This window comes from Suillus subalutaceus (genome assembly GCF_016647625.1).
Source record: "Suillus subalutaceus strain FC151 chromosome Unknown DFJ58scaffold_20, whole genome shotgun sequence".
Lineage (NCBI taxonomy): Eukaryota > Fungi > Basidiomycota > Agaricomycetes > Boletales > Suillaceae > Suillus > Suillus subalutaceus.
The window spans coordinates 411205-434412 of NW_024540269.1; the positions used below are offsets into that span (position 1 = coordinate 411205).

General features: G+C 48.2%; 12 protein-coding genes across 12 annotated transcripts; 5 read left to right on the plus strand and 7 right to left on the minus strand.

Moving 5' to 3' along the window:
• Positions 1-316: 316 nt before the first annotated feature.
• On the plus strand, positions 317-1869 carry DFJ58DRAFT_187564 (MAGE-domain-containing protein). Its single transcript, XM_041379113.1, has 5 exons — positions 317-551; positions 618-711; positions 763-942; positions 994-1251; positions 1310-1869. Exons 1-5 carry the CDS (start codon positions 348-350, stop codon positions 1783-1785), a joined length of 1212 nt encoding a protein of 403 aa, XP_041247363.1. The 5' UTR covers positions 317-347; the 3' UTR covers positions 1786-1869.
• Positions 1833-3598, minus strand: DFJ58DRAFT_187572 (PLC-like phosphodiesterase). Its single transcript, XM_041379114.1, has 5 exons — positions 3018-3598; positions 2742-2970; positions 2340-2690; positions 2104-2290; positions 1833-2049 (listed from the first exon to the last, which is right to left on the minus strand). The coding sequence occupies exons 1-5, from the start codon at positions 3411-3413 to the stop codon at positions 1881-1883; spliced, it is 1332 nt and encodes a 443-aa protein (XP_041247364.1). The 5' UTR covers positions 3414-3598; the 3' UTR covers positions 1833-1880.
• A 689-nt stretch (positions 3599-4287) lies between these two features.
• On the minus strand, positions 4288-5872 carry DFJ58DRAFT_724593 (uncharacterized protein; the record flags this gene model as incomplete). Its single annotated transcript, XM_041385125.1, has 12 exons — positions 4288-4522; positions 4571-4596; positions 4653-4693; positions 4743-4752; positions 4800-4916; positions 4967-5046; positions 5095-5226; positions 5277-5391; positions 5447-5484; positions 5537-5672; positions 5726-5739; positions 5803-5872. The coding sequence occupies 12 exons, from the start codon at positions 5870-5872 to the stop codon at positions 4288-4290; spliced, it is 1014 nt and encodes a 337-aa protein (XP_041247365.1).
• A 634-nt stretch (positions 5873-6506) lies between these two features.
• On the minus strand, positions 6507-8396 carry DFJ58DRAFT_772148 (uncharacterized protein). The gene is made up of 4 exons (XM_041389201.1): positions 8264-8396; positions 7762-8194; positions 6927-7711; positions 6507-6881 (listed from the first exon to the last, which is right to left on the minus strand). Exons 1-3 carry the CDS (start codon positions 8276-8278, stop codon positions 6957-6959), a joined length of 1203 nt encoding a protein of 400 aa, XP_041247366.1. The 5' UTR covers positions 8279-8396; the 3' UTR covers positions 6507-6881; positions 6927-6956.
• A 32-nt stretch (positions 8397-8428) lies between these two features.
• On the minus strand, positions 8429-10784 carry DFJ58DRAFT_772154 (uncharacterized protein). Its single transcript, XM_041389202.1, has 7 exons — positions 10671-10784; positions 10546-10617; positions 10429-10498; positions 10061-10379; positions 9652-10009; positions 9410-9600; positions 8429-9356 (listed from the first exon to the last, which is right to left on the minus strand). Exons 1-7 carry the CDS (start codon positions 10717-10719, stop codon positions 8583-8585), a joined length of 1833 nt encoding a protein of 610 aa, XP_041247367.1. The 5' UTR covers positions 10720-10784; the 3' UTR covers positions 8429-8582.
• Positions 10785-10834: 50 nt separating this feature from the next.
• Positions 10835-11454, plus strand: DFJ58DRAFT_655478 (Prefoldin; the record flags this gene model as incomplete). Its single annotated transcript, XM_041381851.1, has 4 exons — positions 10835-10927; positions 10975-11077; positions 11128-11258; positions 11287-11454. The coding sequence occupies 4 exons, from the start codon at positions 10835-10837 to the stop codon at positions 11452-11454; spliced, it is 495 nt and encodes a 164-aa protein (XP_041247368.1).
• A 1046-nt stretch (positions 11455-12500) lies between these two features.
• DFJ58DRAFT_772162 (uncharacterized protein) lies at positions 12501-14488 on the minus strand. The gene is made up of 3 exons (XM_041389203.1): positions 13808-14488; positions 12644-13754; positions 12501-12623 (listed from the first exon to the last, which is right to left on the minus strand). The coding sequence occupies exons 1-3, from the start codon at positions 14239-14241 to the stop codon at positions 12555-12557; spliced, it is 1614 nt and encodes a 537-aa protein (XP_041247369.1). The 5' UTR covers positions 14242-14488; the 3' UTR covers positions 12501-12554.
• A 392-nt stretch (positions 14489-14880) lies between these two features.
• On the minus strand, positions 14881-15622 carry DFJ58DRAFT_699452 (uncharacterized protein; the record flags this gene model as incomplete). Its single annotated transcript, XM_041383551.1, has 2 exons — positions 15570-15622; positions 14881-15517 (listed from the first exon to the last, which is right to left on the minus strand). The coding sequence occupies exon 2, from the start codon at positions 15433-15435 to the stop codon at positions 14881-14883; it is 555 nt and encodes a 184-aa protein (XP_041247370.1). The 5' UTR covers positions 15436-15517; positions 15570-15622.
• Positions 15567-15734, minus strand: DFJ58DRAFT_623522 (uncharacterized protein; the record flags this gene model as incomplete). Its single annotated transcript, XM_041381071.1, has 1 exon — positions 15567-15734. A coding segment is annotated over one exon (168 nt), but the record flags the coding sequence as incomplete, so codon positions are not given.
• A 2412-nt stretch (positions 15735-18146) lies between these two features.
• Positions 18147-18826, plus strand: DFJ58DRAFT_724598 (uncharacterized protein; the record flags this gene model as incomplete). The annotated part of the gene is made up of 2 exons (XM_041385126.1): positions 18147-18342; positions 18489-18826. The coding sequence occupies 2 exons, from the start codon at positions 18147-18149 to the stop codon at positions 18824-18826; spliced, it is 534 nt and encodes a 177-aa protein (XP_041247372.1).
• A 550-nt stretch (positions 18827-19376) lies between these two features.
• On the plus strand, positions 19377-19529 carry DFJ58DRAFT_655532 (uncharacterized protein; the record flags this gene model as incomplete). Its single annotated transcript, XM_041381856.1, has 1 exon — positions 19377-19529. The coding sequence occupies one exon, from the start codon at positions 19377-19379 to the stop codon at positions 19527-19529; it is 153 nt and encodes a 50-aa protein (XP_041247373.1).
• Positions 19530-20804: 1275 nt separating this feature from the next.
• DFJ58DRAFT_724599 (putative camp-dependent protein kinase catalytic subunit) lies at positions 20805-21899 on the plus strand (the record flags this gene model as incomplete). The annotated part of the gene is made up of 4 exons (XM_041385127.1): positions 20805-20874; positions 20931-21013; positions 21051-21203; positions 21255-21899. The coding sequence occupies 4 exons, from the start codon at positions 20805-20807 to the stop codon at positions 21897-21899; spliced, it is 951 nt and encodes a 316-aa protein (XP_041247374.1).
• Positions 21900-23208: the final 1309 nt, after the last annotated feature.

A 23208-nucleotide genomic window follows, 5' to 3' on the forward strand; every position in this document is an offset into this window, starting at 1 on the left:
AACAGACAGGTCTGATGCATCGGATGGTTATCTGCAATAGCTGAAAGCTATGTGATAGCGGCCGGCCGGGGCTAAAGCATTGATGGGGTCATGATATCTACGGCCCCTCCGACGACTCGGCGGACTCGGAGTACCATTCAAGGAAGATGGTACACATGCAGCAGAAGCGTCGGAACCGTAATAGCTCGTCGAAGAGTTCTTGTTGAGCTAAGGTTATTAATAATACAAGCTGGAGGTTCTAAGCACCAGAAGCACTCCAGACATGAACGCGCTCGGTCACAGTCACGCTTCCATCTTGTCACACAGCGCGTTTCCGGTTATGCATCATACTCATAACCACAACCAACATGGCGCGCGCAGGACCAAGCAGAACACAGAGGTCACAAAAGGCCCCACAGCCCTCACAGTCCCAGTCGCAAAGACCTGTTCGAGGTAGCAGAAGAGCACCCGTTGAAGAGGAGGAGGAAGAAGAAAATTCAGGAGACGATGATGACCAAGGCATGGACATCAACGGAAGTCAAGCAAGGCTCGCTGAATCTGATGCAGACGTAGTAAGTAGCTCGCATCTCGGTGGTAATTTCCTGATGTCGGAGAGCGCTCGTTGATTCGCTCCCCAGGAACTTGACAGGAAAGCGAGTGATCTCGTAAGATTTGCTCTTTTTATGGAGCAGAGGCGGACTCTTATACGCCGAGAGGATATCAACAAGAAGGGTACGTTGAGCTTGCAGATCTCATCTACTTGAATGCTGAAAGAGATACAAGTCCTGGGCTCTAACTCGCGCTTGTTCAATTCTGTGCTTGAAAGAGCGCAAAAGCTCCTAAGGAAAACGTTTGCGATGGAACTTGTAGAACTTCAGTCGCGAAACTATCGCGAGCAAGATAATGTCGTAGCTGGTGACGACCTTCAAGAGGCACGAAACGCTACCGGAGTAAAGAAGAAAAGTAAGTTGCAGCTTTATCTCCTGATGGTCATGACAATTTCTCTCTCCATAGCTGCGGCAGCAGGATCAAAGACATATATTCTTCGTTCTGTTCTTGATCCCATCATTATTGAAGAGGCAGCACGAACGGACGAACGGCTGTATGAAGAACAGATTGCTGACTGCCAAGAAGACGGCGATGACGACGACGACATGCCGAGAAGCTACGGATGCATCATATCTTGGAGCACCGCAGATCAGGTCGGAGCTTTGGGTGTCTTGCATGTCATTCTAGCAATCATTCTCGCCAGCGGACGATCCATGACCGACTGTGCGTGCCATAGCTCATCCTGTAATCCATCTAACTAAATCACGCAATATGCACTTAGTGGAATTACGTGCCCACTTGAAACGCCTCGGCCTCTCATCGAATGAGTCCATATCCATGAACACCCAGTCCACGCACAAGTCCCTTCCTATAGACACATATCTTGGCCAGCTGATGAAGCAAGGATACATAGACCGTATCAAGCTGGGCGACACGAAGGCGGCTGGCGGAAAACGGGGTCGCGCTCCTGCAGCGACTCAAGCGAATCAAGATGAAAACCAAGCATTTGAATGGCATTGGGGCCATCGTTCATACAGCGAAATTGGAGAACAGGCTATTGCTACATTCGTCGCTGAATTCATGGTGGAACGCAACCGTGATAACGATGGGGAGGACGATGATGAAGATGGCAAAGCTGCGCGAGACAGGGGAAAGGGAAGAGCCAGGGCTGGGGATGGCGGCGGAGACAAGAAAGTGAAGAACGTGTACGGAGCAATCGAAAGGGCAGCCGGGGGTAACCTGTCAGATGTTAAATGAGACATTCTCGATATATTCATTCTGTTTTTTGATGCTGCCCCCGCCCTACTAAATATTCTACTCTATGCCTTACTATGCTTACTACTAATTGTCCACTATAGTCCACTGATCATAAATCGAACTAGCAGCGTTGTCCCAGTGCATCTCCCATCCATCGATAGTAGGTGCATGAACCTCCAGCCCTGCTCAAGATCGCAAAGACGAGCACAGAAAACCAACATTTGTTCATCCTTTGAGAGTACTTCATGGCGAAGGATACGTAGGCTGCACAACATCAGCTTGTCGGTCAACTATACCTTATTATTATCGTTCGCTCACCGGAAAAATGTCAAGTCATCCTCCTCAAATTCCCATTCAAAACGGCCATTCCACATGACGTCTGCGCCATCCTCTGGTACATGTTTACACTTAAAATGTTCGGACCGCCAATCTAGATTCTTCGAAGGACTAAAAAGCTCCGCGTGAACATACGGCGAGAATTCCGTGTGTTCTTTCGGGCGAGGCACTACAGGGGAACAGTTGTCAAAAAGTTAAAGTCTACCGAAATGACTTACGGGAACTGATTCCGATAACGTTGCATGTCAACTTCACATTGCGCTTAGAAACTCCTATCAACCGGCTTGGCCTCTCAACCCAGCCAGCAGTCCCAGCAAACATGGCTTCATTAAGCTGCATACCAAGGTCGAAGTTCTGCCAATTGAGACACACAATCTGGGAGCCGCTGCGCCATTGCTCCAACGGGTCAAGATTACTTGAGCTTAAACGTACACCGCGGGGGTAGATGCGTCGAATTCGACGCCAAGAATCTTCGATCAACTCTGACAGCGAATGCGGGAGCATGGCTAGTATGGAAGATTCGCTGATGTTCATCAGGATATTGGGGGGATGTGGGGGACTTGGTAACTCTACAGGAAGATCTATAAAAACGCCGAGTGAAGCAGCTGGTGAACACTTGCCTTCAGTAAGCCAGTGTTTGATCGGTTTCATACTTCTTGTGTAAAAACCTAGGTCGGCCAGCGAATCTGCAATCTTTGCCTGGGAATAATTGGCCGCCTGAAGGACAGGATCGATCTCATGATGAAGTTCGGAAACTTCATCCCACTCGGTGCCAGCACACGAGTCGTGATCAAATGCCTCAGAATCTGCAGTGATCTCCTGGCAATACGCGTCCGGATAATACTCCACCTGAAAGTCACAGTTAGAAACAATCTAAACCAACACCGTCCGCATACCATAAGTAAGATCTTTCCTTTTAGATCCCTTGGAGATATGGTATCACCGCCCACTCCGTCCAATGGCTCCTGCACCAACTTATTGCCCCATGCGCCTTTCATGATATCCACCAGTTCGCCTTGGTGGGCGACCGGCACGTGGCACTCTAGACTGATAATGACAGGCCAGTCTTCATCAAAGATTGCTTCGCCAATAGCCTCGCAGACCGCCTTGAACGTGACACTTCGACTGAGCGTATATCCATGCGTGACGATCGGACCCTTGGAAGACCACCAAACATCGATCTCGACGCAGCGTGCGTTCTTGGAGAGAACATGTGTGTAGCACTCGGAAGATGCACGACCGAGGACTTGCCATGCGAGTAGATACGTGTTATGCGAAGAGCTGGTAAACATGTAACGTTGTATGTGTGCATCGCTGAATTGATCTTGACATACGAAACGAAGTAATCCCTCAAAGGTCGAGTATCGTCGACAATCCGCGGACGAACAGCAGGAAGTTTCAGGAGTTCATGGGTGTCCTAGTATTTGACCGAGGGTCGTTCAGAAATCATCAGGAATATTTTTCGGGGCACCAAGGCAGAATGATTTGAAGTACTCACCAAACCGTTCTGCTTCAGAAAACTGAGGATCTCGGGACTTAGTCTTATGGTATCACTTGCTGGCGGATAGATGTTGATGGTAGTCTCCACAGACAAGCAGTGCGGGGAGGGAACCCCCTCAGAAGCCTTGGGTATCAACATGGGAAATTGGGAATCGACTTTCGGCTTCCCTCGAGGCCTAGTCCCAGATAAACGAACTTCAAAGTGGTGATCAGCCTGAGTAAAAAGTTACAGTTGTGTGCAAAACTAACGGCAATCGCAGGGTTCTCGTGCACCAATGACCAAACCCAGGCTGGTCACTAGTCTAATTACAGCTGTAATATATTGGGCCTGCTTTTGTTAGACGTGAAATTTTTATCCGTAATATATCGTGATGCGGACACGGAACTTGTCCGACTCATTTGCTGAAGAAAGTTTGGGCGGTGACGTTACTCCCGCTCATGAAACCCAATTTCTCGGAGTTGGGAATTACAGTGCGTGCATCGCCAGTACTAGTGACTAAGTGATTCCATAAAGTTCCATGGTGGGGTGGCTATGTTTAAGTTTATAAGTGTAACGAACGAGCGGACAATGTACAAAGTGACACAGTAATAAGCAAAGATTATATAGCGAAGTTGTATGCTACAAACCTACACCGCTGGTTTAAGGAGACCTAACTGCCTAGTCTCTCACGTTGTGATCGACGTAACAGAGGAAAGGCGGGTACAAATCTCAATATCAGGACTCTTGCCTTGAAGCTCGTAGTTTTCCGACACACAACTCCCCTGTCTAGGTAAGAGAGGCCAGCTGCGTGGAGCATAAGTGTGAGCATCCGCGAAGAGACTTTCTTCAGCCTCGGCACCGGCCCGCCGCAAGTTTATGATAAGTCGGGTCAGCGTCACATTGCAGGCGCTCCAGATGAAACTAAAGCACACGGTCAGACAGCGAGAGCAAGAGGCTGACGGTACGGACAAAACTCCAAGGAACATTAATGACAGCTGGTGCAGTTATCAAACATGTAAGCGGACTGACGTGAAGGAGCTAGTAAACTTACAGGCGAAACGATAGACACAATCAGATTTAAAAGACGCAATCCTGATAGAGTGTGAGTGTGGTGTATAAAACCTCTTGATTGTAAATATACCAAATAAAACCTAACGGAGGTCAGCTAGTTTCGACCACATTCATGATGACCACTCACGAAGAAGTAAATGCTTCCGTCACGATACATGACCTTCGCCATTTTTGCATGCTGCGGGAGCGGTTGGTCCAGGGCATTCCACCAGGTCGTAATAAATATCATAATTTCAAACACAATCTGTGCAACATCAGCGCCTAAACCTAGAAACAAAGTTGAATGGACACTACCCCAGGAGTCCACAGGATCACAAAGTTCACCTTCTGTGTCAATATGCAGGAATGCAAGTACGGCTCAAAGACCACCAAAGCTACCTCAAAAGGTAAATGTTCCTGTACCCAATCGTAAGACGACTCACGCATCATGCTCGATACAACGTAGGTCGTACAAACGATTGCCGTTATCTGCGTTACCAGAAAAAGAGGCAGAGTAACTAGCACAAGGCGGGTTTTGCGATCCCAGAGGACCCATAGACGAAGGAGGATGAGAACTGTTTCCATTAGGATGGAGACGGATAACTCAAAGTGACATGGAGCTCACAGTTACTGGTGGCGATCGATACCATGCCGACAACTATGATGACACCAAACCATGTTTGGCAGCTTTGCAGAAAATCAGTATGAAGTCCACGTTTTGTCTGCTTAGCCACATACAACTGAAATTCTAGTGTTAAATGAGGTATCAGTAATTATTCACGGTATGATGCATACCAAATCTGAAAGAATGTCTTCTGAAAACCCACTGGTCGCTTCAGGAGACACGCGTCAGATAAGATTGCCAAAATAGGCTCAATAGCTCACCGTGCGTGAGGATAATCAGGGAAGCCGGGACAACATATCGGTTAAATAAGAACAACAGCTTGGGAAAAGTTGATCGAGCACGCCAGATCAACTCAACCTCGTCATGAAACGTTAGGAAGTGGTCCCATAGCAAAACCTGTTCCGTGGAGTTGTTTAGCTTGCCATGCAGCGTCAAGAAATCATATGTACCACAAGCCCTGCAGCTATAGAATTTTTCGAGCACAAATCAGTCGGTAAACAATGGGAAAGTGAGCGTGCAAGCCTACCACTGACGTATTGGGACGTCCTGAAGTTTTGCAGCTCGGTGGGGGTGAAGGTGAGTGCCAAATCAGCCATGAAATGCTGCACCAGTCGACAAGGCCTTGCGCACTGTGCGGGAGGTAGTGGAGAAATGAGAGACCTGCGAAATTAAATAAGGGAGGTTATCAGCTAATTATATATGTCAAAGGGTTCATCAAACGTTAAAAGGGACAATGATGATCCGGTTGCTGGACGTGTGAGGGGGCCGTAATTGTCACGGTACTGCTGGTAAGTATAGTTTCCAATGAGTAAAATTCTGATAAGTGCAAGAATTATGGGCGCTGTATGAGAACAATTCGAGTTGAACGCACTGGCAGATGTGAACCAAGCCCATTAGTGCTAGTGATGTCCCACTTACATATAGGTAAACAAACGCCCTGAGGTTGAACGTGACGTGAGGCGACTCCAGTCATAAGCAAATGCACGTTAAAAACGTATAACGACTATATCATAATGTTTGTTCGCTAATCATTTGATGCCTGTGCGACTTTCGCATCGTAGTTCACACGAATATGTTCACGCTTGACTATGTTTGGCAAAGGCTTCAGAAATAAACAACTGCAAACCGGTGGACCGCTGTAAACCGTGAGATGCACTGTGCAGGGTTGGCAGGAACATCTTCCGCCCCTTGCAACCAGTCCGAAAGAATGGAAGTCGAATACAACCGCCATGAAACACAAATATCTAATTTATTTCAAGAAACGGGACCACGAGGACATAGAACATACACAGTAGAGGCACATAGGTACATTGGACAGTCCGCAGACAGTGAAGCAAAGTGTTTGTAGGATGATAGGAACCAGTCAAAAGTTATCATGAACGCTAGTTCTGTAACTGCCGTGGTTAGACCCTCGTAAGGACTGCACACTCGAAGCAAAGAGACCACACAAAGATGCCTGGAGATATTTCCAGCAGAATCCATGCTCTGAGGAATGAGAGGCAGAGCGAGTATGGGTGATCTGTAAGGCTTCCAATACTTTCCATGACGTCGTTAATCGAGACGGAGTCGGAACAGCCTTGGAACCGAGGAACGGTCATATCTCGGCTGTATCGGTCAGTAGTCAATTTTCATAAGCTAAAGTGAACACACCTTGTACTCGAAGATGTCGCATAATCAGGATTATGGGTCTGGTTCCAGTTTCTCGCCTCTGGCAAGGACGCGGACGACCTTGCTAGGCTGAGAGACCACTTCCATCATTTGCATAACGGCAGCAGGACGCTCCACTAGGCCGGTGCCTCGAGCGATAGGAAGACCCCCCGGAGCAGTATGGGAATTACCTCTACCTCGACCAGCCTGTCGTTTTCCTCTATCGTCATCTTCAAGATTACGAGGGTGGTTCGATGAAGGCGGAACAAGTGGCGCTGCGGAAGGTTCTACTTCTAAGAGAGTGATACCGGCCCGAGTAGCCCAGTGTCCGATCAGTAGGCCAGCTGAACGAGGCTCATATTTGTGAGTGTGTGGGCTCGGAGCTGGAAGGGGTACCGGAGAGGAGACTTCGGGCATTGCCTCAGTTCGACCAACCTGAGCTGGAGTAGCAGAAGGGGAAAGGATAGCAAGAACGACTTTCAGTTTGTCGCTCGTTGAAGCACGAGTTTCAGCGACGTGGTCAACTTCCCAACGTGCGCAGCAGATCATGCGCCGAACCCACTCTGGAGAGCCAGAGAGGTGGAGTGGCTGTGACGTAGCCTTGTCCTTATCATCATCGAGTGACAAGTCCTTGAACTCGATGCGGTCCCACGGAACGAAGGCATCATCCCGCTGGACACGGATACGAGGATTTGTGCCAACTTGAGCCTCTAAAATTCGTGAAGCTGACCGCGCGCGCTGGGCGAGAGGACTTGTTCCCTTCTTGAGTAAATCAAGAGTATTCAAGGCTAAACCACCTCACGTCAGTTGACAAAATGCTTGTAACATACCAACTGACCTTCAAGGGGCACAATAACAATTTCATCACGTCCATCTCTGCACCATTTCTTCACCTGGTGGAGGGCATGTACCAATACGCTCGCATCAACCACTACCACATCGGCGTCCTTGTCACCCCTCGCCTCCTCGCTTGATTTCCTGGGCTTTTGCACCTTGACCTCACTATACTCTCTTTCAGGTACAGCTTCAGCGCCAGACTTCTTCGCGGACCTGTTGCCTGAAGATGGGCGCTGCTTGGGTGGATGGTTGATAACACCGCGACGGTTGGTATTACCCAAGTCGGCTTGCGGATGACGACGGTCTCTCCAGTTTCCAGATGCTGGCCCACGTGTAACTGATTTCTCCAGCTGTTCCACTTGGTGGCTTAGAAATGCAGCCCCGAGCGCTCGAGACATGGCAAGCTTGTTCACTGAACCGGTAGTTGTGGGACCCTGCAGTATGCCACAGTGACAAAAGTTGATGGTCAGTGAGAAGATGCTCAGCGATCCCGTTGAGCTTACCTTGCTCTCCGCCATTTACTATGCAACTAGAAGATTATTACAAGGAAGAAGAGGATAGCTTTCGATGTAGGCTGTTGGCCGTGGGACAGATACGGCTCTGAGTTTTGTGCGGCCCACACCGCGTTAGTGAACTTATACTTAGTCAGCAAGCTGTGGGGTCAGGTCTAATTCTGAGACCTGCATAATTAATGATCAAAGCCTCAAGGCGGGGGACTGGTCTAATAAGGTCTAACACTACAATTCTGTCGGGTATCAAGGCGCCAACAGGTAAATCGATAAATATAAAACACCGCGTCTTCTCAGCGAGAGTCGACGTTAGTCAACCAAAGCCAAATATCATTCCAAATAAATCCTTCCATCCCCTCTTCACTACGATCTGCGTCCCCGCGCCATACTCGTCAGCTAACCACTCTAGATAACGGGCATCAAGAGAGCTTAGAGGGCCAAGCTCGAACGATAACATGTCTTTTGGAGTAATGTAGATCATCGAAGTCTCTGGTGTACCGGAGGCGACAGAAGGAAGTAGATCAACTAGGCGAGAAAGTTGGAAGCTGGTGTTGGCGTGGAATGTTTGAAGTAACGCGAGTGTTGTTAGAATCTGACGATCGCGTCGTTCGTTCGTTTCTGGATCTGTGTCATCACCATTGCTGCATAACTGTGGCATAGATCGCGTAGCAGCGGAAGATGACGAGGGCTGGCGACGGTCAGCACCAGTATTCCCAGCTGGCAAAGTCATGCCGCTGGACCTTCTCATTCCCTTTGAGTTTGGGCTTCCACTAGGACACCCTTCAATCCCCATACCCAGGTTACGCACAAATGTACCGTCGACGGTAAGGTCATCGTCGCCTTCTAATCTGATGCTGCCCCAGTTAGCGAGGGATCCGTTGCCGGTGGAATAGGACGCGACTGAGTTGCCGCGCCAGGACCCCATCCAGAGCCCAGCACATACAATACACACGTCTTCATATATTCTCCAAGGATCTGTCCACGAAGATGAGGGTTTATTTCTTGCATCGGTTTCAGATGAGGGGCGGCAGCATGGCTGTGCACATTGATCGCCGTCCAGCTGCAAAATGCGTTCAAGCTCATTCCACTATCAGGTGTGTTCAGCACGTATACAGAGACATGATTGCAAACTATATGTACCAGCCTTATATCACTCCACGTGAAGCGAAAGATTGTTAAACGATGCGTGGGCCCTTTGAAACCAGGTGACTGCGGCTGCGGCTTTGAGAGGTACAAGGTTGGTCGTGAAGTTTTGGAGGGCGTAGATGTCGTTAGATCAATTAGAAGGTCGTAGTAAGATGGTTTGTCCATGAAAATGGCATCAGTCGTGCCTTTCAAACCAGAATAAGGTGCACGCCGGGAACTATATTGTCATCACTTACAAGCAACCCAACCTCGACCAGTTTTGCCCTCGCGATCCATCTTGTCAAGGTCGTTGAGAGTAACCATGCCAAGCACATGAATGCCCTCTTGTGTTTTTCCTTTAAGTCTCGTATAATTCTGCGTCACCGGGTCATCTTCATTGATATCATTAGTTAATGGGTCACGTTGGGCTGCATAGCAGATATCCGCAGCCACTTGGCACAGTATGCATGCGGCTTCAACCGGCGGGAGCGTATATATAAGTATCCTCCGACGCCCTAGGACATGCTTGTACAATGTCAATGCCGAAGGTCCTAGGATGCGCAACAGATGTGAGAGGTGCATGGTGGGATTAAATCGAGACAATTCTGAATCCGGCTGTGTATTGGTGTCAGCCAAACACAAGGAAAGACTCATGCTGCATCGCACATTATCAAGTTCATGGCTCCAACCATACCATTCGCCAGCACCACTGAGATCTACTCGTCGAACCTTGCGTTCCTCGAAGAAAACACGAGCAGGTTCCCAATCACTTTCGGATGGTTCTAAAACACCTCTGGTTTCTAGCGAGAGATAGATAGAGTCGGCTAAAGCCCGAAGGGCAGCGGCATGCCGCCACGGACGAGACCGGGTAGATTTGGCCAGTAAGACTCCAAGAGACGTCAGCCGAAATCCGCGGTGGCCTTGTTCAGCGGTCTTCCGTCGACGGAAAACACATACGCCGGAATGGGTATCCTTCGTGAAGTATCTATTGAACTCTGATAAGTAAAGCTGTGATATGGGCGCAGGGCACATACACCACATCCCGGTCTACAAGGTGAAGACCACTGGGGAGGGTACTGAATTCGACACCATCGAGCTCAAGGTCTGAAGCACGTTTAAGTCGCTAACCGATATGAAAATTGCAAACAGACCATCGCTGGCCTTCAAACACCAGTCCACCAGATTACCCTTCGTTGGGTGAAACGAAGCGTGGAAAATAGCAACTGGACAGCCAAATATCAGTTGAGTTCCTGCAGCTTCAGACTTAATAACAGACCTATATCCTGAGGTGCTCTTCCTCTCGAGTCGACGGCATCGATGGACATGGTTGCAGCCGCATGCACAGGCTGCTGCAGGCGGCAACTGTTTAAAGTCTCACACAATATTGATGTCACGGGCTGAAGGGACCATCGGTCACACTCCTGTCACGTTCAATCCGCGATGGCTTCAACCACTTCATCGCAGCCTCAACAAATCAATGTTGCTGATCTCGACCTGCAACAGTTATCTGATGTGCGCCGTCAGCTAGAAGAGGTATCTATTGATATCGTTGATCTCCTGCATCTCTGATTGCGTTGTAGGAGTTGAACCACCTCACAAATTCATTCGCTCAGCTGAAGCAGGCACAAGCGAAGTTTAAGTCATGCATTGAGAATGTCGGAGAAGTCAAACCTCAAAACAAAGGTACTTCGGCATTTTCGTCTTCAGGCTCTTACTTGACTCTATCCGCGCAGGAACGACCATCCTCGTTCCTTTAACCAACTCCCTGTATGTTCCTGGTCACCTGAGTGACGCGGAGAATGTGATTGTCGACGTCGGTACAGGGTATTACGTGAAGAAGGCATGTGCAAAGTCTTATCTTACAGTCCGCTGCTGATTAGTCGACCATATAGTCTCGGGCCCAAGCCACAAAATATTATGAAACAAAAGTGGAATATATTCGCACAAATCTCGATACGCTACAAGAAACGATACAGAAGAAGCAGGAGAATATGAGCTACCTGATTAATGTAATGCAAACCAAACTACAGCAGCCCCAGACACAGCCCACCAAGGTCTGAACTTTTGAGTGGAGGCAAGATTACATTTGCATGCTGCCCTCCCCCACTGATTTCTCCTCTATAACAGATTGTTAGCTGTAAAATACTGAATGCACGATCTTACCTCTTCAACGTGCATGAAACGTTTGTTACTTCACTTGGATGGCAGATCCTAGTCAACGGCCTAAAAAAACGCGGCCCCCTCGTTGCCGAGGGTTGCTCTGCGCCATTTGTGCTTTGCCAATCACTAAGACATGGCCAATCTCCTCAACTAGAGATCTATCGAAAGGTATGTGACTTATTTTCTTGAGCTAGTCTCGGCTGGCTATAAACGACGAAAACGCGAGAGCCACAAAAATTCGATCAAACACAAGCTCATCATGTCAAAAAACGCTTCGACAACTGTGGATCTCATGGCGGTCGATGCATATGAGAGACTCCATTCGTGGTGTCCGTCTTGCATCGAGCAGCGTACCACCCATGAACATTGAAAACACTGTCACTCGCGAAGGCAACTGCTCGTCTAGTGATATAGCTTCCTGAGCCCACTTTAAAGAACGGTATGAATAAGTATTGTACAAATCTTCGCCTCGTTGACATCTAGGAGCCCATTGGACGTCATCCAGTGCAAAGGCAGCCGTATGAGTGAGTGGGAAGTGACTGTACATCCGTCTACAGCGCTGACGAGAACACCACTATTCGATAACTTCTTCAAGTTGCACAAACACAGTTCTACAACCAGCGAGAACGACAGTGCTCGGAGTGGCTCGATAATGGAATGGCTCATCAGCGTCATTAGGATTGGGATCACACCTACTGAATCTTTCTGGTCGAGAAAGTCCAATATACGGATGGTTCGGATGGTCACGCACAAGTTTGCCGGTGAGTATCTAGTCAGTACCTGGAACCCTTGGCGATAATCAAATGTATGCTCGTGTCGTGAGCTTTTGTGTCATATGCCAGACGATCGTCCGTCAGGTCGAATTTATTGAAGTGTGGAAGTTTCTCATCTCCATTTTCAAGCTTTCTCGCTTGTAGTGCCCACCATCCCTTCCTCCTGTTCGTTGACACACAAGCATTTATATTAATAATCACGTAATAACAAGTCTCCTGCCCAATAACTATGAACTGAACTTCGCAAGCATGTCGTTAGCTATACCTCTCAACTCCTTCACAGCAACGTCGACCCCCTTACTTGCTCTGGTAGGACTCGCATTTCCACCCCCACGATAAGACGATCCATCCGTCTGATGAGCTGCTCGAGATCATATTTTGAAGCGATACACATGTACTTCTTCGTTCCTTCTACAAGAACGGGAAGGAATTCGATACAGCGTGCGTTGTTCATTATGAGAAAAGCAGACCACCACGCCTTTTTCATCATGTTCCACCACTGCTGGTCTGTGATGGAACTGAGTGATGTGGCGGACACCTGTTCAAGTGTCATTCGGAGGAAGATACCAGCGAGGTAAAAGGCATGCGGCTCGGGTGATTCGCAGCATACTGCGATCATCCTAATGGCCCGATCTATTTGGCAATGCAAATGGGGGCGCCAGTAGGAATTCTTCGCTAGGGCAAAGATCAATTCGAGATAGTACAAATCGCGGTCAGGATGGAAGAAGCAATCAGGACCGCCATCGGTGGATGTTGCACCTGGTTGCGGACAGACTGCGGTAAGGATGGCAGGGGAGAACTTGGTCAAAACCATGTCCGCATCATCAACGACATTGATGAAGGCTAAGACTTCTCGGGAACTGTGAGCAGCACGAAGTGCAGCATGGCGTAAACGGGGGGGCATGCTGCTACCCATGCAGGCGATGAGCTTCTCGATGTATTGATGTTGTTTAGCGGGGCTGCAGTTTACTCTCATACTACTCAGTAGTACAAGGATGTCACCTGCTGTCTCATGGTCGTTGGAACAAATATCGCCGAGGTAGTCCACTAGCCAGTCGAAGTCTTTCGGCGAGTGGGAATTGCTTTTCCACGATATTTGATGCTGCCACAACCAGGCAGGATCCCATCGCGATTCATCGGTAACGACGGCGAACCTGAAGCGCTGAACTTTTCGTAGCGCTGCTGATTGATGCCTTTCCGATGACCTCGCCCGTGAATAAATCTTCCTACACACGCCCAGGTTCCACATCTCCTGCGATGGAGGTGGATCAGGTAGACCGAGCTGAAGCATGCGACAGATGACGTCGGTGAGGTCCCATGCTCGGCGGCAACCTGTGCTGTCACTGTCGAGATCACTTCCATCTAATGCCCAGAATGCTTTCCGGAACTGCGCCCAAATAGACTCAGCAAGTTGATGCAGAGCAGAACTACACGATCTCTTCGTTAAGCATAGAAGAAAGATCAAATGAGTCAATAGCACCTTTTATCAACCCGAACGATGTCTTTCTTGTCAAACTGAATCCCGACCATGACGCAAGCAAGAAGAGTGCAGTTAGCTATGATTTGAGGCGATGGAGAGGAAGGAGAGGATAGGAGTTTTGATATCACTGTGATGGCAAGTTTCTCTACGTCTTCATCTACTCGCCCTGTGACAAAGTGGAAAGGAAGAGCGTGAGACAGCCACTCGAGGACAGGGTCGGGACAGGCCCCAAACTTCGGTGAAGACCATGAGACAAAAGGTGGTTTATATTTCGCAACAAACAGTTTGGTTGTCGCAATAACCACATTGTCTTTGACTTTTGCCCTCTCCAACATCCGGCGAAACACGAAGTAGTCTGTGCTTCCCTGACCAATAAATCCATAAGGAGGATGTCCCTGAAGAATACGGTTGCAGTATAGGTGACAAAGAGCCATTGTACATGCAGATGCCTTCTCCTCCAACGAGGGTATGATTCGCTCCTGGACGTCTAAGCAGGTTGTGTAAACATCGTACAGCTGACGCAGCGTGACCGAGACGTCAAGATCCAGAGGCCAGTCGACATACCGAACAAGGCTAGCAGCGGCGAGAAATACTTCAGGATCCGTGGATGTCTCAAGCAGCCACTTGATGCTTGGTGCTTCGAGAGAGCTGGTGGGTGTGTCCGGCAGCTTGAGCTTAAGTTTCCTGTTCTGGTCAAACGATTGTGCTTCAGAATCCATGACCCTTGTCAGAGAGCGCCGCGAGGATAGAAGGCGCTGAAATGCGCTGAATAATGGCTGAAGGTGGCGCCATACGAATGAACGGATTGCAAACACAGAGCCTGGAGTGATATGAGCGCGGTTATGCTATGCAATAGTACCAAAGAACGTCACCTGCTAGTTCTGATCGGATCCTATATATAACATGCTGGACATATCGATAGAACAGGGAATTTAACATCCATTGTAGTACATCTAGCAAGAAACGGTCAAAATTTGTGCATGCTTAAGAAAATGGAACGTACCGTGCACTGACTGTTTAAGATACCGGGACGCCAAAATAACCATTGGACGGAAGACCTCTGCAATTTTGACTCAGACTGGAGATGAGCAGAACTTGGAAATGCTCTTACTATCGATGCGCAACATGCGCAACATCGTCGATATCGGGCTCTGAAATGGACAGGCAGGAGATACCAAAGCTGCCATCACCGTCAGCGAATAAAACAAAAACCCAAAGACCGTGGTTGCAATGATGACCCAGGCGACCGTGTACTGCTGGGACCACATATTGGCGCTGAGGGCAACTCCAAAGAGAAGAAGAGAGAATTGTAGTAGGATCGGGAACGATTGCATTACAGCATCAAAATACCATGTGACGATGCCATCGAACCTTTCTTGTCTGCGCTTCGCTCGTTCATCCTCCGAGCCGCGGCCGTATCTGTGCGACTTGTAGTACCCGAGCCACTGTTTTCCTAGCACGGCCCCGAAGGCAGCGAGTAAACTGAAGGACAAGCTTGCGTAGGCGATGCATTGGATCCTTATAATGGCTGTAGGCGGTGACCAGGTTGACGCTGGCGCTGCCGGCGTAGACCCCGCTGCAGTGAAATTGCCGAGTCCGATTTGGACGAGCTGGGATGAGAAGGGCATGCGTGGTATCGTTGGGGTCTGGACTGAGATTCGACTCCATGGCCACAATAAAAGCCGTGCTGACGGCGGAGAACAGACCAGACTGATCGAACGTCAATTCCAACGCAAGGCAAAGACGAGCGCGCGAAACTTACAAAAATTAACACGATGTCCATGTCACCGTTGTATCGCTCAAGGAACTCGTCGTCGTGTTCCTCGCCGACTCTTTTGTATGCCGCCCAGAAACGAGAGCGGTCATCCTTGCCGGTCTTCGAGACAATCGTTGAGTCCTTGAGAACGACCAACACCTGCTTCAAGACATTCACTCTACGGGAATAGTATCGTCAGTTGTGGCCCCTTGGCTTATTTGGTCGCTCACATTTCACTTGGACTTAGTTGGTCCTCCTGCACTACGACCTTTTGCGCCTCGCTGAGACGATATGAGCTTGTTAGAGGTTGAGGTTGCGACTGAGGGAACTTACGTAGCTAAGGCGCCTTTGGGTGAATCATTCGAAGTACTTTCCTGTACGTGAGGTCCTGCGAGCTGAGGAGGCCCAGAGTTCGAGCTGCAATTCGTGTAAGGAAGGTGCAAAAGCATCGGAGTAGAAACACTCACATTCCTGGTGAAGTCACTACCCAAGGTTCACAGATTTCTTCCTCACTGTGTCACTATCAAATGGGGAACTGATATTCCAGGAAAGTTGCAACTCACTCATCGGCAGGTTGTAAGGTATCCCTTTCTGGAGGAGGCTGCCCTTCAAGGTGGGCGCTCTGCACAGGGGCGTTGTCTGTGCTACCATCTTTTGATAGCCTTCGGCTACGTTTTGAAGTGATTGATGATCTTGACATGAGTATGATGTAGGGTTTCAGGGATGGAGCAAGCGATTGGGAAGAGTCTGAGGCGAGTGGACGGAAATAAGTAGTAGTGCACAGCCAATGAGTCAGCTATGACGAACATGTGGTAAACTCAAGGTATTCGTGAGGCTGTAGCGGATATGAATGGCCTCGCATAGTCTGCATGGCCTGGGACTCGTGAAAAGTGCTGGAGCTCAACGTGTCGCAGGGAACTGCGGTGCACAAATGGCATACGCCGATAAATTTCTGCGAGTGCCTGGTTGGGCTGTATGGCCACCGGCCATGCACCATTACAACTGTTCGGAACGGTCCAAGTTTCTGCGAGGCTATCGTCGGTGTAGATACCGTGGTGGAATGAGCAACGGATGCGCTGGTACCGGAAGGCTCTAGCGCTTGCGTCGATAGTGGTATAGGGACCCTTCGTGACGGTGTGCATGGTATAGGGATGGAGGCAACCGTGGCAATTAATATGTAGAAGAACTGTGGATTATACGGTGATAGACCGGAGTAACGGGAGTGGAGACGGACCGTCGAGAGTTCCAGGAGTTTGTGAGGTAGGGAGTAGTGTAGATACCGCAATAAGGGGTGTACTGAGAGATTGGTGCATGAGATAACGATGCTGGCGAAAGTGCGAGAGCAGGCGTGGATAGAGGCGACTTAGGATTTGCTATGAATGACTATGGTACTGAATCAAGTGCGTCGGCCTCGCCGCATGGACGCCTTAGGCACCAGTCACCGCACATACTAGTAGCGGAAATGACAACTTAACATAGTGCACTCACTGCACTGGCACTCGTTGTAAATATGGTGGCTGTGCCACTTGGTGTTACGCTCGGCAAAAGCCTTAGGAGGATATTGGTCTCCATCAGCAATATCCTCGTTGGCACGCACTTAGTTCTATCACTTTCTCTCTTGTTCCTCCATTGCTTACATCAGATTAGTAGTCTTACAGTATATAAGCTCGTCCTTATCTACTGTAGAAGTAGTTGATCTTTCCCCGACTGAATACATTTTAGTTCGGACAGTTACCTTGTCTGAATCCTTAAGCGTATTCCCTCGCCTTCGACTCGTTCTTACCGTGTGAACACTCTCTGAGTGCCACATATTTTTAACTGCCAATAAGTCTAAAATCAATCCCTACGCTATAGTCATCGTCGAGGAGGCTTGATCACCCTCCAAAACCCCGACTCTCATACACCCCGAAAAGAAAATTCCCTGATATCGATATCATTAGAAATGCCTACCAGTGCACCAGGCATTGCCTCTCCACTCCCCTCGACTAGGTCGAGGGCACAGAGTGCTGATGCTGAATGCACTCGGACTTGGAGTCCAAAGCGCAAGGTCTCAAGACAACACCGTTGTCTCTGGAGACGAAGGGACATGCAGCTAACTGGCTGAGCTGCCCTCAGAGGATGTCCCTCGTGACTCGAACCCCATGGATCTCGATCCGCACCAAGCAAGGAATGCTGCAAGCAGCCCTGCCATAAGTAGTACTACGAATATTGAAAGATTTTTCCTGGTTGAGGGAGGTATTTGACTGGTCAGACTCATATGATAATGAAGACCTTGGAGACGTACCTGAATTCCCCATTCTGAAACTGAGTCTGAGCCCCAGTGAGGCCATCCCCAAACCAAGAGAGATTCTCCTTGAAAAGGGAAAAGAAACCGACCCAAGCGAGAAGGGAGGTCCCTCAAAGAAAGCACTATTTAAAGACTGGTTAGGGGACTGGACTGAATTTGACAAAAGCATGGCTGAAATGTACAAACCTGGTCCAAACGACTCTGATGAGTCGCTCACCAAACTGTGGAACGACGAGAATTGCCAGAGCTCCATGTGAATGCAGAACCTGGTCCTCCGTTGCTTTTGGAAAATTGCCATGGATGAATTTACTGAAAAATGCCACGAAGTGGACAACCTGCAAGAAAGGGTCCGCGAATTAGAGAGACTAGTCACTCAGTCCCAGACACGCGAAGAGATGAGCAAACTACAGGGCGAAAAGGCTCACCTCTCCCCTATCCTGAAAGACCCGGGTATTGACAATGTCGCCCGAGTTCAAGAGACCACTAACCATGGTACAGCCCCTGAAGAAACAAGGGAGAACTCCACCAGCTCGAGAAACAATGACCACTAAGCATAACTAGGCATCAAATGAGCCACTCGACCAAGAGTGACACCAGGTATTGGCGAGCATCATCACGACTACCTAATAAGAGCTCAGTGAAACGAGCAATCATAGGAGACGACCCTAGCGACTTGGAGCCCTCGGACTCATCATCCGAATCCGATGATGATAGTGAGAAGTCCTCCACTGAGTCATCCGACGAAGAACTCAGGCAAAAGCCTGTGAAAAAGGAAAACAGAAAAACCTCACCTAGCAGGAAACAAGAGGCTGATGAGGACTTCTCTGATGACCTAAACGCCAAGCTCCTCTCTATGGAACCGGAGTCTGACCATGATAGCGACACGGTTGAAAACAAGAGGGCGAAGCGAGCTGCAAGATGGAAACACTGCCCAATTGAACCTGCTCAAATATCAGCAGGGTTTCCTGAAGCATGAGCCGCCGTTTACTTACAACAGCAAGGTGAACTCATCGACCTTTAAGAAGTGGGTGCGTGAAGTCTGCGAATGGCATGACTGTTGGAATTGAGCAAGTGCGCCTGCAGCCGAGGCGTTTCGTTATTCGTATCTTCTGATTGGTTCAAACCGACGACTCGTATGTTTCCATTGTTCGGTCTTGTTATTTCACTTTTACTTTGTACTTACTGAGTCTATTGACTGCATGGGCCAGCACCATATATCTCTTGTTACAGTTTCAAACACTTATTCGTTCATACAAGAGCACTCGTACTATTTAGATAGCTACGAACTCAGACTGCCACCTCAGACGTTTGCATTCACGTGCATGATCTGAGGTAAGACACTTGTTTTCTACTTACTTTCACCTATGCTTACTTGTCTTAGAGTATCTACTTGTTATAGGTGAATAACATAGACATTTGCATTTGCGTGCATGATCTGAGAGTATCTACTTGTTATAGATTGACGCGAAGGCCATTATAACTTTCACAGTGACTGGGCAAAATTATCCACCCAACAGAGTTTGAGGATGATTGGGAAGTACCTAGGGGGAAACACGTACCGGTTCTATGAATGCGATGTGCTCGACCTTAAGAAAAAGTACTCACTCACTGATTTCTTTGAACAACTGTTCGACTATGTATTCCCCACAGATTTCCGTATGATCCAGTGCCAGAAATGACTGGACTGCAAGCAAGACGGCCGTCAATCCGTCCAAGACTACATTCGTTGATTAAGGGAGCTGGCTGATACCACTGGTGACGTGGGAGAGCGCGAACTGGTGCGACAGTTCTGGATGAACTGTAAGCCCTACATCAAAGCATCGTTAGTGGACAAAGGGTATGACCCAAGTACTGTAAACATGGACACAATAGAGAAAAAGGCACTGCGCACTGAGCGTGCCTTCATTGAGAATGCCTGCGATCCGAACGTGCTTCTAGCCTTGAATCCCACCTTAGCTGCGGGTGCTGCAGACCAAGCACACTCTTCTGACAAACGAAGCCTTCACCACCGGAGTCGTGATCGAAGGACCCACACCCGTCACCTGACAGCAAACTCCGTTAGCTCGTCAAACACCCGTAACCCCAGGGAAAACAGACAGCCTAGGAACGCATGACCCTGCAAGACTCACCGTGCTCCTGATCGCCCTAAGAAGAGTGCAGATGCTATACGTAAGCTCCGAGAGTTAAATCAGTGTTTCGAGTGTGAGCAAACCGGGCACCTTGCTAAAGACTGTCCCAGGAGGCACCGACTTCCCCCCCAAAACTCCGGCAGGATATTGACCCTTCGATCGAACACTGTGGGAGTTACTGCGGCCGACATTTGAGCTGCTGCCCTTAGTGAAGGCACCGCGCAGGGTCTGTACGGCTTCGCCATTGGCCTGGCCACTGAGGGCAACCCAATGCCAGAACTTGAGGTCGCGTAATTAGTAGTAATACCACCCAGTCAAGTTACTACTAGTAGTAGTATATGTAGTCCTACACAATATCAAACACATATCTCCACAGCAGGAAGTCCGTGACTAAAGGGTCCTTAGCTTATATTGCCACACAGGCACGTTAAAATTTTGGTAATTTATGTCTCTCCTAGTACTGATTGGTTTTCAGGTTTGGTTTTAATTAAGCTCATCGTCTGTATTTTTGCATACCAACACAGTTATGGACTCTGAGAACTTTTATCATAGTATTAGTAGTGCCACAGTTCGGCTATGCCCCGATCGGGCTCGGCATCTACTGACAAACTTGTAGTTTGGTGATTGTAGTGAACTAAGCCACTGATTTGCCATGTAGACTGGTTCATTCTGGTTAGTCAGTCGCGAGAACCAACTAAAGCCAAACTACGGCTTGAACTGGCCTTCAGCTGGTTCAAGCCAGTTGAACTGCTTGTAAAACGTGGATTTAATACTTCCTCCGACTTCCTCCTTGACTATTGGATCTACTCTACGTTATTTTGTAACATGAATAAGGTCCTTACTCGAGTCGATGGCAGGTTTAGGCTGGGAGATGTTCTGGGGTCTGGCTCATACAGTACGTGACTATGTCATTCATATAGTGACTATATTTACCATCTGGGCTTCACTTAGCTGTTGTGTACCACGCACAAAACTTCATCAAGGATGATTCAGTGGCTATCAAACTCAAACCCATCATCAACTGCTCGTCCTCTGTGTGCAATGAATACAAGATTCTGAAACGACTCGCAGGCAGAGTTGGGATCCCCCATCTTTTGGTTTGGGAGAGAATCAACATACCATGCTTTGGTTCTTGATCTCCTTGGGCCGTCGTTGCATGATATCTTCATTGTGCATGATCGAAGATTCAGCCTTCCCAACGTTGTGAATCTAGGAAACCAGTTGGTCAGCTGCTTTGTGAATGGCCATTGCAGAGAGCTAACTCCATTTTTCCAGCTCTCACATCTCAAATACATCCACTCACACAATTTCGTTCATGGTGACATCAAACCCGAGAATATCTTAGTTGGTCTCAATGATTTGAAGCACACTGCCTTCATCATTGACTTCGGTATTTCGAAGGAGTACTGCAATACTTTGACCAGAGCCCATATACCATTTTGCCAAGGTCGTTGTCTCGCCGGCACACCTGTATTCACCTCAATCAACAGTCACTTAGGAGTTGAGCCAGGTCGTCGTGACGATCTCGAGTCCCTCACATATATGCTGATGTATTTCTTGCGTGGCTCCCTCCCATGGTTAACCAGCAATCATGAGAAGCTCTCCAATTCTTCCATGCTTGAGCACAATGTAAATACTACTGTTGAAGTCTTATGTCACAGAATTCCCGTTGAGTTCACAAGTCTTCTTATTTACACACGCTCACTTGCATTCTCAGAGGATCCTGACTATGACTATCTACATTCATTACTCCATGGTATTTCTGACACATCACCAACGCCAACGCCAGCTACATGCCTTTTGGATTTCGGCCAGCCTAACCCTATCATTCATACCCCTTGTCACAACCCTTTTAACGAATTAACGCAGGGGCAGAGACTAGGACTCAAACAAGATTATCACAACAAGAAAAGAGTATAATGAGCAGGGACGTCTTAGGATTGCTAGCAGTGAGCTAATACAAAAGAGGTTTGAACTAAAGAACTACTGACTACAACGAGCTACCTATATACATATATTGAAACGGAGAATGAATCTGAGTCTGAACTAACTAGCCAATCATTAAATAGAAAAGGGAATCGTACAATGATCTAAATATAACTACACCTATGATGTCATGAAACGTGTTACAGCTGTGCAAGGGTTCTCGAAGGTTCTAGAGTCACGTGACTTGATCGCTTGTGAAAGGAAGTCGAAATCGGAAATATCGGAGATAAAGGTGGTGGGCGCTAACGGAATAGAGAAGTTCGGATATGTAAAGGATGGGTTCGGGTTAGGGTTTGTGAATGTCATAGGTACAAATGCTGACTGAGCGCTAACGACAGGCGCTTGTGATGGGCGCTTAACGGGTGTCTTACGAATGTCTTTAGAGGTCTCACAAGTGTTCAGGAAAGAATAATGATTTGTGTTTGGAATTCGTGACATTACCCCCTCTCTAGGATGAGCGTCATCGCGAATGTAAGATGGTCGAATGTTCTTCTCTCTCCATTGCTTGAATTCTTCTGAGTCCAGAATGGATCCTAGAATTCGTTTGGATTTAGCAGCCGTGGGATTCTTCTTATGGAATTCCGCAATTAGAATCGGGGAGTTTTTAATGTTCTTTTCTGGCTCCCATGTCGACTCTTCTATCGGATATCCTTCCCATTTTACTCGGTACTGCACTTTTCCTCGAATTCTCGGCTATCTAGTATTTCTTCTACAACAAATTCTTCTTGTTCATTCGACAATGTCTGGAGGTGGTCGGGTGGGTTGAGAATGAGGGATCAATTGAGATGCGTAATATGGAGTAAGCAATTCCACATGAAAAACCGGGTGAATTTTATAGCTCTCTGGCAATTTCAACTTGTAGTTCACTTCACCGGTCTTCTCTAGTATTTCAAAGGGCCCAAGACGATGATCTGACAACTTTTGACTTGGACGACGTTGTTTGATGTTCTTTGCGTCTAGCCAGACCTTGTCTCCCTTTTGATACTGAGGTGCATCTTTAACTCCTCGGTCATAGAAGCGTTTCATGCGTTCATTAACCATCTTCAGAGTGTTTTCCGCATCATCTCGTGCTTCTCTCATCTGATCTGCTCTCTCATCGGCAGCGGGAATAAGGGATGTGGAGTTCGGAGATACTGTGAATTCAGGATTATATCCATAGAGGACTTTGAACGGACTGTGACCGGTTACTGTGACTGCATTGTTATGTGAAAACTCTGCTATTGGCAGCCAAGATACCCAATCG

Excerpts from the sequence above, each read along its gene's own strand:
- DFJ58DRAFT_187564 (XM_041379113.1), top strand. The coding sequence starts at position 348 with ATGGCGCGCGCAGGACCAAGCAGAACACAGAGGTCACAAAAGGCCCCA. Across the intron at positions 943-993 it reads TACCGGAGTAAAGAAGAAAA|CTGCGGCAGCAGGATCAAAG; the intron begins GTAAGTTGCAGC and ends CTCTCTCCATAG. Across the intron at positions 1,252-1,309 it reads CGGACGATCCATGACCGACT|TGGAATTACGTGCCCACTTG; the intron begins GTGCGTGCCATA and ends ATATGCACTTAG.
- DFJ58DRAFT_187572 (XM_041379114.1), bottom strand. The coding sequence starts at position 3,413 with ATGTTTACCAGCTCTTCGCATAACACGTATCTACTCGCATGGCAAGTC. Across the intron at positions 2,291-2,339 it reads CGTTATCGGAATCAGTTCCC|TGCCTCGCCCGAAAGAACAC; the intron begins GTAAGTCATTTC and ends GTTCCCCTGTAG. Across the intron at positions 2,050-2,103 it reads GATGACTTGACATTTTTCCG|CCTACGTATCCTTCGCCATG; the intron begins GTGAGCGAACGA and ends GATGTTGTGCAG.
- DFJ58DRAFT_772148 (XM_041389201.1), bottom strand. Across the intron at positions 7,712-7,761 it reads TGTTATTGTGCCCCTTGAAG|CCTTGAATACTCTTGATTTA; the intron begins GTCAGTTGGTAT and ends GAGGTGGTTTAG.
- DFJ58DRAFT_772154 (XM_041389202.1), bottom strand. The coding sequence starts at position 10,719 with ATGTCCATCGATGCCGTCGACTCGAGAGGAAGAGCACCTCAGGATATA. Across the intron at positions 10,618-10,670 it reads AAGAGCACCTCAGGATATAG|TTGCTATTTTCCACGCTTCG; the intron begins GTCTGTTATTAA and ends TTGGCTGTCCAG. Across the intron at positions 10,499-10,545 it reads GTGTTTGAAGGCCAGCGATG|ACCTTGAGCTCGATGGTGTC; the intron begins GTCTGTTTGCAA and ends AACGTGCTTCAG.
- DFJ58DRAFT_772162 (XM_041389203.1), bottom strand. The coding sequence starts at position 14,241 with ATGGCTCTTTGTCACCTATACTGCAACCGTATTCTTCAGGGACATCCT. Across the intron at positions 13,755-13,807 it reads ATCGTTCGGGTTGATAAAAG|TTCTGCTCTGCATCAACTTG; the intron begins GTGCTATTGACT and ends GAGATCGTGTAG.